This window comes from Mirounga angustirostris, unplaced genomic scaffold (genome assembly GCF_029215605.1).
Source record: "Mirounga angustirostris isolate CCGP_5_RB_7025 unplaced genomic scaffold, mMirAng1.0.hap1 SCAF_17, whole genome shotgun sequence".
NCBI lineage: Eukaryota > Metazoa > Chordata > Mammalia > Carnivora > Phocidae > Mirounga > Mirounga angustirostris.
Genome location: NW_026991725.1, coordinates 11741349 through 11755322, shown reverse-complemented (window position 1 = coordinate 11755322; position 13974 = coordinate 11741349). Strand labels below are relative to the sequence as shown.

Genomic DNA, 13974 nt, shown 5'->3' with positions numbered 1-13974 from the left:
AAAAGATATTCAAATGTCCAACAATACATGAAAAAGTGTACCAACATTATTAGTCATCACAAGGTACCACCCATCAGAATGGCTAAAATTAAAAACATGGACATCACCAAATGTCGATGAGGTTATGGAACAACGCATCCACTGCTGGGGGAAATGTAAGATGGTACAACTACTTTAGAGAAAGGTTTGGATGTCTGTTATAAAACTGGCCACACTCCTACCCTATGAAGCTGTAATTCTACTTGTAGGTCCTTACCTAAGAGAAATGAACACACTACTTTACAAAAAGACTTACAGAAGATCTTCACAGCAATTTTAGTCAGAAAAGGCAAAAGTTGTAAACAGCCCAGCTATCCATCACTAAGAGAAAGGATAAACTATGGTATGTTCATACACTGGAGTATTATTCAGCAATAAAAAGGAACAAACAACATGGGTGAATCTCACAAACATGCTGAGTGAAGGAAGCCTTACACACACAAAAATGTGTATAGTATAATAGCACAGGAAGTTCTAAAACAGGCAAGACTAATCTATAGTGGGGGAAGACATGAGAACAGTGGTTGCCTCTGCATGGTATAGAAGAAAAATTAATTGGGAATAGGCATGAGGGAAATTTCTTCAGTGATAAGCATGTTCTAGATCTTGACAGAGATTTGGGTTACGTAGGTGTATACACTTGTCAAAGATTTGTGTATCTAGGGGTGTCTGGGTGGCTCAGTCAGTTAAGCGTCTGCCTTCAGCTCAGGTCATGATTCCGGGGTCCTGGAATGGAGCCTCACATCGGGCTCCCTGCCCAGTGGGGAGTCTGCTTCTCCCTTTGTGCTCTCTCTCTTGCACGCACATTCTCTCAAATAAATATAAAAAAAAAAAGATTTGTGTATCTAATTGTGTGTATATTTTAACAAAAATTAATCAAATATTGAATTCTAGTTAATGATATGCATGCAAACATGGTGGGGGAAAAGTCTACTGATGTTTGCAATTTATGTTAAAATGTGTTGAATGAGATGGATATGAAATAAAGTAAGTATAGTAAAATTTTAATGGTTCAATCTAGGTGGTGGATATACCTGTTTTCACTGTAAAATTGTTTCAACTTTGCTCTGTATTTACAACTTTTGAAATCTGTGGTTGACCAAGCTCTAGCCCACCACCACCTCTCAGGCATCATCCCCCAACATTCTTCACCTTGCCCACCCACCTCCAGCTGAACTGCCCCCTTGCTGTTCTTGAATATAGAGGAAATGTAATCCTTGCATAGAGTACTGGCTTTTAATGCTCCTCCCTCAAAAACCCAGAAGGATCACTCCTCCACACTTCTGCTCAAAAAATCTTTGAGAGAGGCTTTTCCAGACCACTCTGTATAACACAGCAACCCACCACAACATCAACCACCCCACCCTAACACTTCTTACCAGCTAGCATGCTACATGTTTGTTTATTATCATCTTCCCCACCTACCTAGAATGGAAAGTCCGCAAGAAGAATGATTTTGTTTTGCTCATTGTTGTTTTCCCAGCACCTTGAACAGGGTCTGGCTTGTAAAAGGCAATCAATAAATCTTCACTGAGTGAATGAATTAATAAATAAATGGGGTAAATATAAGTGGCATGGCTTTATAAGAATGCAATCTGGTAAATCTATCAAGAGCCTTGGTGCATCTACTTTTATTGATCTCTCCAAATTATATGATCATAAAGATATTTATCTCAATACTCTTTAAGAAAAAAAAATATTTAAGAAATCTAAATCAAGGGGCACGTGGGTGACTCAGTCGTTAAACGTCTGCCTTAGGCTCAGGTCATGGTCCCAGGGTCCTGGGATCGAGCCCCACATCGGGCTCTCGGCTTGGCAGGAAGCCTGCTTCTCCCTCTCCCACTCCCACTGCTTGTGTTCCCTCTCTCACTGTGTCTCTTTCTGTCAAATAAATAAAATCTTATAAAAAAAAAAAAGAAATCTAAATCAATGTCCAACCATAGAGGAAAGAACATTTCCACCTCAGAGCCACTGACTACTGTTCTAAGCTTACCCTTGCTAAATCTTAATTTCTATGCCACTTCCTTATTATTATGATCTCTTATTCTTTTCATATTACAATTTAAGTTGTATATTATTTTTATTTAAATCCATCTTTCCTACTAGCTCCATTAGAGCAAACATCATGTCTGTTTTGCTCAAAATACATATTTTATCCCAGATCTGTGCTGAATAAATGAATGCCTTTTTTTTTTTAAGTAGGCTCCATGCCCAGTGTGGAGCCCAACACAGGGCATGAACCCACGACACTGAGATCAAGACCTGAGCTGAGATCAAGAGTCAGAGGCTTAACCAACTGGCCACTGAAGAGCCCCAATAATGAACACCTTTTAAGTCCTCATTGTTCATGGCATCAAGTCATTCTATGTATAAGACTGGGAGAAAAGAAAAATCAAGAATGTACATAGGACATATTAAAATGACTGAAATAAAAACTGGTAACAGCTAATAGAATTCAAGAAATTGTGAAAGGAAGAGTACAGAACTGCTTATTTTTTCATATGAATCCCACAAAACTATTTGATTTTTAATCCACATACAATCTTGATTTTTTTTAGGTTAAGGATTTTAAGCAAGAGAAACTATATTTATATTACCAAAAAGACGCAGTGAGATTGTTAGGCATGAGTGGGAAAAGGGCCTGTTCATCCAGAACATCAACAAATAATCCTGCTTTCTTATGTGGCATCAGATGTGTTGAGATAAGGGGCCTGACAGCCTGGGAAAGCTGGGGAGGCTGGTGTTTTCCTCCAGCCGCCCCATATACAGAGTGGTGGGAACTGGGCAGCAGAACAACTACTTCCGGGAGGTCCTGCTTCTGAGCGAACTCCACTTAACCATGTATCGAGACACCATTTGGGCCTTGTTCAAATTTGTGCAGTTCGTAAATAGATAATTTTTTAAATGTGTAACCAGGATCTGTTTACTTTCTCAATCTGAGACTCCCAGGTTATATAAAATCAAGAGGAGGGAACCCTGTTCACAAACTTGAAGCAAAAAAAACGAGCTCTGGCTTGGATAGGGATTGACTTTCTGCTCACTCACATGTACTTCAAAAGCAAATACGATTTATGGTCTGCAAAGATCCCTAAGAGCCAGGATTATTTCTAGGTTGACCAACGTAAGTTCCCCACTGTTTAGCACATGGTAACACTTCAGTGATTACTGAATAGCTGACTAGTGATAAGTTTTGGAAGGGTTTAGTTAGTAATGGGTATCAGCCACAGTACTCTAAGAGATGAAGAGTTGAAGGCACAGCATAACCTTGTATAATGAAAACTAAAACCGAACCGCCAAAGTACTTGCATGGCGTATCTTCTGCGATCACATTTGGTGAGTAATGAAGTACAGCTCTGAGATCATAGGCTTTGAATTTGTGGTCAGATAGAACTGGGTTTGAATTCCGATTCCACCTCTTACAAGTGGTATGACGTTACCACCTGTAAAACAGGATAACTTCTACCTCACAGTGTACGACAGATGAGATTCTGTGTCTATAAAATGCTTTGAACACAGTAAGAGCACAATCAATGCAACAGAAGGAGCTCATTTTCCCAAACTGCCTCCTAATTCTTGCAACAGTCCTCACGGGGCTATAATACTATAATAGCAAACAATTAGCTAATGAATATTGCATGAAGAAAAGATTATTCGAGGCTCTCAAAATGCAATCTGGGCATAAGAATTACTTTAAACAAGTAATTTAAATTACTCAGAAGACCTCTAAGTCCCTCAGAGCTAAACACAAGTTAACTTTAAAACTATTAAAAGTGATACCTCTAATTATAACCAGAACAAGTGGGTAGCCTGAGTACCACCAAAGGAATGTACTCAGTCCAGTCAACAACCCTAATCACACAGGCCCAAGCTTCTTGTTAAAGCTTTAGCTTCCCCTCTGCCTTCAAGTCTGTCAACAAACAGTGTAATGGATCAAAATATTGTATCTCTTAATAAGAAAGTTACATTTACTTTCCCCTGATCACAACCTAGAAATATTTCTCTTGGTGGTGGGGGGAAAAAAAAAACCACTGCTTAATTTTAAGTCCTCTGTCCATGCCTTCGGTATGACACTTAAATTACAAACAGCATTGAAGGGCCATGAAAAATGTCAACTAGGGGCGCCTGGGTGGCTCAGTCGTTAAGCGTCTGCCTTCCGCTCAGGTCATGATCCCAGGATCCTGGGATTGACCCCGCATCGGGCTCCCTGCTCGGCGGGAAGCCTGCTTCTCCCTCTCCCACTCCCTCTGCTTGTGTTCCCTCTCTCGCTGTGTCTCTCTCTGTCAAAATAAATAAATAAAATCTTTTTAAAAAGTCAACTACCCACCCCAAAAGGCAAAAGAAAGAGGACACTCATTTCATGACATACCAGGATTCTTCTACCTCTGCAAAATAAAGCCAATCTTTAAAAACAAACCCTAACCCTAAATAATTAATAATATCATACATAATTATATGATTAGATGAAAGACCAAAGTTCATCATCAGTGACTTATCAAAGACTAAATAACTTTTTATTTAAAATATTAAAGGGGCGCCTGGGTGGCTCAAATGGTTAAGTGTCTGCCTTTGGCTCAGGTCATGATCTCAGGGTCCTGGGATCAAGCCCCGCATCAGGCTCCCTGCTTGGCGCGGAGCCTGCTTCTCCCTCTCCCTCTACTGTTCTCCCTGCTTGTGCTCTCTCGCTCTGTCAAATAAATAAATAAAATCTTTTTAAAAAAATAAAATAAAATATGAAAGAATTCTGAAGTCCAATGTGATCTTTATTTAATAATCTTTATGCCGCTGAAGCCAAATTCTGTACTCAAGAACATCCTGAATTCCTTTAAATTTGACATAATATACTATGTTTTTCTATAAATCTTTTAAGAAGGAATGATATTACCGGACAGAACCAAAAAGAGGGGGGAGAAATTCTAGCTGAAACACATACACATACACCAGGGTCTTCAAACAATTTGGTGAGTAAATTTATTAAAGCTACAAATAGCCTTGAGCTTCCAACTGCAAAAGAACCACACAACAGAAGCTCCCCTCCGCACCCCGCCCCCCATCTACTGGAGAGATCCAATATTTCAGCCAAGCCAGGATGTAAGTACAAGCCAAAGTATGCAATCTGTATTACAGTTCACTCAGCTGTGATCCCTACCAAGCCTCTTGGTAGGTCATCCCAAAGAGGAACATGTAGGATTTAAGAGGAAAACTGGGACCAATATTAGGCAATTTTAAACACTTACCAAAATTGAAATTTATCTTATACAGATGCACAGACATAAAATAACCTTTGTTCAGATTCATGTATTACATCATTATGTCTAATAGTAGAAAACAGAGACATTCAAGTATTTTCAATATAGGAACAAATTACATAAATTAAGGAAAATCCAAATAATGGGATTATATGCAGCTATAAAATTCAATGAAGAAGCTCTCTGAATACTGACATTATGAGTAAAACACAGCAAGGTACAGACTAAGTTATATAATGTGCTCCCATCTGTTAGGGAGAGCAGGGTGGCAGAAACAAATTTATGTTTTTATTTGCATAAAACACAGCTATAAGGATACATAGGAAACTAAAAATCTGTGTTGCCTCAAGGGGAAATGGGGGACAAGGGTGGGAGGGAGTTTTTTAACCTTTCATAACCTCAAGAATTTTGTACCACATGACTGTTTTAACCAATTCAAAACACTGATTTTTAATGACTGCTAATTTTAAAAAAGAAAAGAAAAAGTCTTCTGTAAGTTTGTTTACTCTTCTGGAAAATGGGAGGGAAATAATAATAATAATACCTACTCAATAGAGTTACTATGACAAAAAAAATGAGATCTTGCATGTAAATAAATTGATTCCCACAATTCCTGGCCGGGACATCACAAATCATTTACAGCCCCTCTGCCCCTTCACTTGTCCCTTGTTCTTTGTGCCTTGCACAGTGTTACACAAACAGCAGCCTCTTAGCAAATGCTTGTGGAATAAATGGATGAGACCTTACAGAAAGTATGGCCAGATTTCACATCAGCTAGCATGCTGGCCAGTGTTATATCTTAGGGATTCAAACACATCCAGACTTACCGGAATGCTCCAGACCTGCATTCCATCACTGTAGCCGATCATAATCAGCAGAGGTGGCTCATTCCCAGTGCTGTGTATTTCATGAAATTCCAGATTTCTTGATGTATCTGTGTTAGAATTAAGCCACAAAGAAGCAAATTAAAAAGAAAACTACACTTCTTTAATATCATTAGTCTAACAATTGTTTAAACTGTTTTTCAGTAGAAAGTAAGTATTTGGAAGACATCATTTATAAGAAAGTGAACAGGAAGCTGAAATTATAAAACTAGTAGTTTTTTTTTTAACAGTACCTATAATTATCTGCACAAGTAAGACTTTAAAAAAAAAACTCTCACTGGAGAACTTGGGAATATTAATACCAGGAACAAAACCATCTGCAAATGATACATAAAAAAAATATTTTACCAAAATTAATTAAATATAAATATGAGTATAACCTACTAGAATTTCTAATATTTGTAAAGCTAACAGTGGAAGACAAGCCATATTCCTTCATGTTTAGGAATTGAATTCTGATGTACCTGAACACCAGGCATATGGTCCACTACAAGAGAATTATAGGTACCTGTCTAATCGACCCAATTCGCATCAGTGATTAAGCATCTGTTATATAATCAGTATTATGAAAGATATCCTTCCTGAACAAAACCATTGCACCTCACAAGACACAAATTCAAGCACTCTATTCTCAAATCACAACCTTATCCTCCAGCAAGTTTGCTCAACCACTTCCATTATGATCCATTCTCTGACTTCATTAGGTCTTCTGGTCCACCAATACCACTGCCTTCTCCCTATTCTTCAGACCACCTCATATTGACTCTCCTTCCATCTTATGGTCTTTGATCAATCATCTAACTTCTGCCAATAATCTACAGTCTCTGATCTCTTTTTATGGGATTTCTGCATGGCACCCATCTCGCAAAATCTCAATCCTAGACAAACCCAACTACCCACTATCTTCATACATTCTATGGCAATCAAGTACTGCTACAGGAATATCACACAATTAGACAGATTTGGTACCACTATAAATTAATTTATCTCTACAAACCTCAACTGGACCCTCAAAACAGCACATCACATTTACTCTATTTTCTGGAACTTCACCTATAATTTCTTCAATGACTTTCTTAAGCTTTCTCCAAGCCCTGACTCCACCCAATCTCTCCTTACTCAGGAGATAATGTGTCTGAGACTGCACAGGGAAACTAGAAATTTCCTGTTGCTAAAGACCTGAGTGGACTGGTACCACTCTGTTCTCATTCCATCTCATTCCAAACCGTGGTCTTTCCTTCTGTCTAGACTAAATTTCTCCATCTCTGCTTTGGATCCCATTCTCCCCTACCTTCTCAGGAGCCTTTTTCTAATCATTTCTTTCCTGTATCTTCAATACCTTCCATGCTACTAGATATTTTCAACGAGCATTTAAACATGCTGAAGTGCCTCCTACCTTTTAAAAAACTTCAAATAAATCAGTGCCAGGGGAATTTTAGATGTAAATAACAAAGGTAAAATTAGGAAAACATGCGTGGATAATGTAGAAGCACATTTTCGTCATCATGGTACAGGGAAAGACTTCTTAATAGGACACACAAAAAAAGTCTTTGCATGAAAGATTGGCAAATTCTACTACATTATCTCTTACATTAAAATGGAGAACTTCTGTTAATCATGAGCCACCCTTACCAGAAAAGTGAAAAGGCAAGACACAGCAGGGGAGAAGAGACTTAGAACAATTATAACCCCACAGGGACTCATCTTGTACGTGTAACAATTAAAAACCAATATGAAAAAGTCAGTCACCAGAAAAACAGGCTGGAGACATGAAAAAACACTTCAAAAAGAAGACATTCAAATAAATCCACCATCAATAAATATGAAAAGTGGCTCAATCTCATTTGTAATTAAGCAAGTATTGATTAAAACCACAATGACAGGGGGCCTGGGTGGCTCAGTCGTTAAGCGTCTGCCTTCGGCTTGGGTCATGATCCCAGGGTCCTGGGATCAAGCCCTATGTCGCCTGCTTCTCCCTCTCCCACTTCCCCTGCTTGTGTTCCCTCTCTCGCTGTGTCCCTCTCTGTCAAATAAATAAATAAAATCTTTAAAAAAAAAAAACCAACACAATAATAAAACCAAGTGTTAGCAGGATGTGGAATAAAGTATTGCATATTTACTGCTAGGGAATGTAAATCAGTACAACCACTTGGGAAAACAGTCTGACAATATATGCCCAAGTTGAAGACACAATGTCCTTTGACCAAGTAGCTCTACTCTAGGTTTACAATCATTAGAAAAAAAAGAGCATATATACACCAGGAGACAAGCACAAGAATATTCACAGCCACATTATTTGTGGGTTTTTTTAAGATTTCATTTTTTTTTTAAGTAATCTCTACACCCAGTGTGGGGCTCAAGCTCACAACCCCAAGATCGAGAGTCGCGTGCTCTTCCAACTGAGCCAGCCAGGCACTCCCTTAGCAGCATTATTTGTAAAGAGCCAAAAGCTGGAATCAATCCAAATGTCCATCAAAAGGAAAGCAGACAAGCACAGCGGTATACTGAAACAATGGAATACTATTCGCCACAGAAAAATAATGAACCACTGCCACACATCATAACAGGGACGAACCTCACAAACATAATGAGCAAAAGAAACCAGACACAAAAAAAACCATATAGCGGGCGCCTGGGTGGCTCGGTTGGTTGGGCGACTGCCTTCGGCTCAAGTCATGATCCTGGAGTCCCTGGATCGAGTCCCGCATCGGGCTCCCTGCTCGGCAGGGGGTCTGCTTCTCCCTCTGACCCTCTTCCCTCTGACCCTCTTCCCTCTCTCCTGTCTCTCATTCTCTCTCTCTCAAATAAATAAATAAAATAAAATAAAATAAAATAAAATAAAAAACTACACAGCAAATAATTCTATTGACATGAAATTCAAAATCACTAAGCAATTAGGTAACAATATTCTCTCTCTTACCCTAGGTGATAGTTACACAGGTGCTGGATTTGCAAAACTACATTCACTGATCTACCTTTTGTATTATCTACCATGATATATTTGTACAGTAAGTAAGGCTTTAAAAAATCATAAATTGAAACACTATCCTTCTCCCTTTATTTGACTTCATTACTCTCCTCTCCTTCCAAAAGCTGAATTCCTTGATTAAGTTGTTTGTAACTGTCATCTATACTTTATCTCTCATTCACCCCAAATCCATCTCAAAATGGTTACTGCCCCAACACTCCTCCCAAGTGACTTCTGCTGTGGTCACCAATAATCTCCAAGTTGTTGAATGCAATGTATGTTTTTGAAGCCCATCTTGCTAGACTATTTAGCAGCTATAACCAACATTCACCATTTTCTCCTTAAAATATTTTCCTTTGGTATTCCAGGTACAACCTTCTCCTAGTTTTCCTCCTATCATTCTAATCATTCCATGACCATTTCCTGCACTGGCTCATCCCTTTCCTCCTACTCTTTAGATACTGGAGTTGTTCAAAGCTAACTCCTAGACTGTTCTCACAGTACAGCCTACCATGGGTCTCATTCCATCCACTGCTTCTCTTAGTATCTGCTAGTGACTTCCTCAACATAGGTTTTTGGAGGTCTCAGTAGAAGATCAAATTCCACTCAAAGGGAGCGCCTGGGTGGCTCAGTTGGTTAAGCGACTGCCTTCGGCTCAGGTCATGATCCTGGAGTCCCGGGATCGAGTCCCACATCGGGCTCCCTGCTCAGTGGGGGGTCTGCTTCTCCCTCTGACCCGCTTCCCTCTCGTGCTCTCTCTCATTCTCTCTCTCAAAAAAAAAAAAAAAATCTTAAAAATTCTACTCAAAGATCATGATTTCCTCCACAAACCTGATCTTCCTCCACAAACCTGATCTTCCTCCAAGGTTCTCTATTTTGGTGAATAGCATGATTATCTAACCAGTTGGCAAAGTTGGGAATCACCTTCTTCCTTTCCTCTAACAACAAATCTATCAGTAATCTATCACCTGTGTCTTTCTAAACAGCTCTCTTCTTACACCACCACTACGCTGTCCATTATAACATCGACTCTAAAAGCATAAAATGGCTTCCTGCATCCACCATTACCCCCAAACTCCATACAAAAGAGTGTTTTAAAAAATATAAATAATGGCATATCTCCTCACCTCCATCCTCTACTATTAGTGACTTCCTGTTGCTCAAATATAAAGATCAAAATGTTCAACATAGCCAGTAATCAGGAGTTTTCTAATACTTTACTTTTCTAATACTTTTCTTTGACAGGAATTCACTGGCATAAAGTTAATAAATAACACATGATTCTATATCCAGGAAAATTCAGAATTATAAACTTATTTTCCAAGGGCATAATTCTCTTTCTACCTAGCATTTACGTGGTCTTTTGTAGTTTTCAATGTGCTTTGGTATACAGATCAGCTAATCTGACATACAACAATCCTGTTTTATGTGCAGAGCAGGAGCCAATTTCATTTTATCATTGACAAGAACAAGTTAGGTATAATGTACTCAAAGCTGAAGAGAAATCTCAGGATTCTTGACACTCAATCTAGTCATCTTTCTACTACAGCTACCATCTTGATCACAGGTTGTTACTTTTAGAAGGGCTCAAATGCCACATATAAAACCCTGCGGTCATTATATGAACAAAATCTCCTTTCTCTTATTTTAGATTCTGCTTAGTCACTTGTACTATTTTTCATTCTCTAGATGGTGCTACAGCAGACTTCATCACTCTGGAATGAAACTCCTAATTTTGTAAAAATTGTAGGTTATTCTTCAAAACTGTTATAGCTTTAAGTAATCACTATTCTTTGACTTTTCTTTATATCCTCTCTTATACCATCACTAGTTTTTCAATCCAGAACTGTTCTTTATCTTCCTTACTGGTTTCTTTTTTCTTATTTCCCCCCTAAATATGGACTTTACAGTCTTTCCTATAGAGACATGTAGCATTCCTTTGTGGTTTTAGTCAACTACAATATTCTCCTTTTATTCACCCATCATCCAAAACCTTGTCCACTCCTCCGCATACTCTCCCTCCTTAGAAAAATGTTTGCAATTGGGGGCGGAGGCCCACTGGGTTTTCTGCTCACCTAAAAAAATCGAGGTATGAAGTGAAATTAGATCTTTCTCCCAAACCAGCTGCTTCTGTATTCCATGTGTGTATTAATAGCAGCAATGTACTGCCAATACTCAGTCTAAAACCTGGGAAGTCATTTTTAGTAGATGCTAATAGGTGAATGAGGATTAAGGCAGGAATGAACATTTCAACCAGAAGGCTCCCTGTACAAAGGTCCTGAGGCATGAAAAGTTCTGTGCCATTAATGACCTGAAAGCCAAGTAGGGTTGAAGCACAGCTCTTGAGGGGACAGTTAGATGGGGGAAGGACTAAGAGCGTGAAGCACTTGTGAGACACCTAAGTGCAATGTCTAGGGCGTAGCTGACACGTGGACCCAAGCACGCTAGAGCCAGAGAGGCTTGCAGCAGCCATTGTCTCTGTACGCCCTACACACTTCTTACTCTATGTCGCCCCCCTTCCCGGTAACTGATCTTACTCCCCATCAAGCACAGGGACAGGCACATAACCAGCTGAGCCACCCTTTCCAGCTATATGATGTGAGTAGGTTAAAAAAAAAGAGTTCTTTTTATGCCGGAGCAAACCAGCTGGTTAACAAGATGTGTTCTGGGACTCAAATTATACACTCACCTTTAAGGAATCTGATAGAAACATCAGAGTATTAAACTGTTTTGGCTACTTACACCTTTTTCAGTATGGAGCCTCAAGAGAAACAAGTTTAGGTATAAGTCAGACTGCATGGAAGCAGAAAAAGAACATTGAAAATGATACAATAGGACTTCATCCCCCTCACGAATGAGTTCCAAAAGCAGTAGTCTCCACCTAACGCCAAGCCAAAGTCAGTACAATAATTAGGAATGGAGATACCTAAGAGAACCCAATAAGCCAAGTCCCTTAGAATTATCTCCTGTTAGTCGTTGCCTAGTCAACCCCCAACCACGATAAGCCATAATCAAATGGGATGCAGCCTGGAGGCAAGGGGCCAACTGGTATCACTCTATCATTCCAAGCAAAAAAAGCAGAGCTCCCTGGCCTGTTGGAAAGACTAGAAAGCAATCACCAGAACAGAGTTTTCAATCCAAACACTGCAACTTTTAAATTAATTAATAGCTAATAGAGTTTCATTAAAAATATAAAATAACTTAATGCGCGCCTGGGTGGCTCAGTTGGTTAAGTGACTGCCTTCGGCTCAGGTCATGATCCTGGAGTCCCGGGATCAAGTCCCGCATCAGGGTCCCTGCTCGGCAGGGAGTCTGCTTCTCCCTCTGACCCTCCTCCCTCTCATGCTCTCTGTCTCTCATTCTCTCTCTCTCAAATAAATAAATAAAATCTTTAAAAAAATAAATAAATAAAATAAAATAAAATAAATAAAAATATAAAATAACTTAAATCTATAGACAGCTAATAAACTTCTAAATTGTTTTGCCAGAAAAACTCCAGGTCTGGCAAAGAGAAGCCTAAATACCTGATACCATCTCCAGGTACCCATAACTGCTCTACAAAGAATTCTGCAAGGTGCTAAACTAACATGGCTGCGACCAGAAGATTCCCTTCCACTATCTCCCCTAGGGTATCATGAAAGACAAAAGGCAATGAACAAGGAATTGCACCCCAGATACACCAGGCACCAGGGAAGGGCAGATTGTCTGATCAAGAAACTCCAAAGCGAGGGAAAAGTTAGCCCTTGTTAGCCTTCTTCAGTGAGATGCTTGAATTGCAACCAATCAACCCTACTTTTTTTCTTTTCCACAGCGAAATTTTCTTTCAATTGTAAACATCTCAGGTTGCTGCATAAAGACCTAAAAAAAATTTTTTTTGAAGAAAGAACACAAATGGGGCATCTGGGTGGAGCAGTCAGTTAAGCGTCCAACCCTTGGTTTCAGCTCAGATGATGATCTCGGGGTCATGAGATCAAGCCCTACATCAGGCTCTGAGCTCAGCGCAGAGTCTACTTAAGATTCTCTTTCTCCAGGACGCCTTGGTGGCTCAGTCGATTAAGCGTCTGCCTTCGGCTCAGGTCATGATCCCAGTATACTGGGATCGAGTCCCACATGGGGCTCCCTGCTCAGCAGGGAGTCTGCTTCTCCTTCCCCCACTCCCCCTGCTTGTGTTCCCTCTCTCGCTGTCTCTCTTTCTCTCTGTCAAATAAATAAATCTAAAATCTTTAAAAAAAAAAAAGATTCTCTCTCTCCCTCCCCCTCTCCCCACCCCCACTCATGCTCAATCTCTCTCTCTCTCAAATAAATGAAAGAAAGAAAGAAGAAAAGAAAGAAAGAACACAAATAGACAAATTCAAGAAATGCTGTAAGAGACTGAGGAAGTAAGGGGGATCAAGTATCTTGGTAACCTTTACTATTGCCTTAAAACTTAAGAAGTGTACACACACAGTTCTAGGGTCAGAGACAATAAAAAGTACATCCATTAAAGACCTGGGCCAGGGCGCCTGGGTGGCTCAGTCGTTAAGCGTCTGCCTTCGGCTCAGGTCATGATCCCAGGGTCCTGGGATCGAGCCCCGCGTCGGGCTCCTGCTCAGCAAGAAGCCTGCTTCTCCCTCTCCCACTCCCCCTGCTTGTGTTCCTGCTCTTGCTATCTCTCTCTCTGTCAAATAAATAAATAAAATCTTAAAAAAAACAAAAAAACAAAAAAAACCTGGGCCAAAATCTCATACAATATCAATATGTATAGAAAGGAGAGACCAAAGTACATGTGAGTGTGCTAAAGTATTTAAGAGGAAAATGTATACATTTAAAAGTTTAATAAATCAACTGCAATATGGGA

At 39.6% G+C, this 13974-nt stretch overlaps 1 protein-coding gene across 9 annotated transcripts in view; it reads right to left on the bottom strand.

The window, feature by feature from the left end:
* Positions 1 to 13974, bottom strand: part of BCAS3 (BCAS3 microtubule associated cell migration factor) — a 599947-nt gene that overhangs the window by 565808 nt on the left and 20165 nt on the right. For all 9 annotated transcript variants that reach the window (XM_054510917.2, XM_054510920.2, XM_054510919.2 and 6 more), the window contains one exon: positions 6113 to 6219. In XM_054510917.2, the coding sequence (XP_054366892.1) occupies positions 6113 to 6219 (107 nt within the window). The remainder of the gene's footprint in view (positions 1 to 6112; positions 6220 to 13974) is intronic.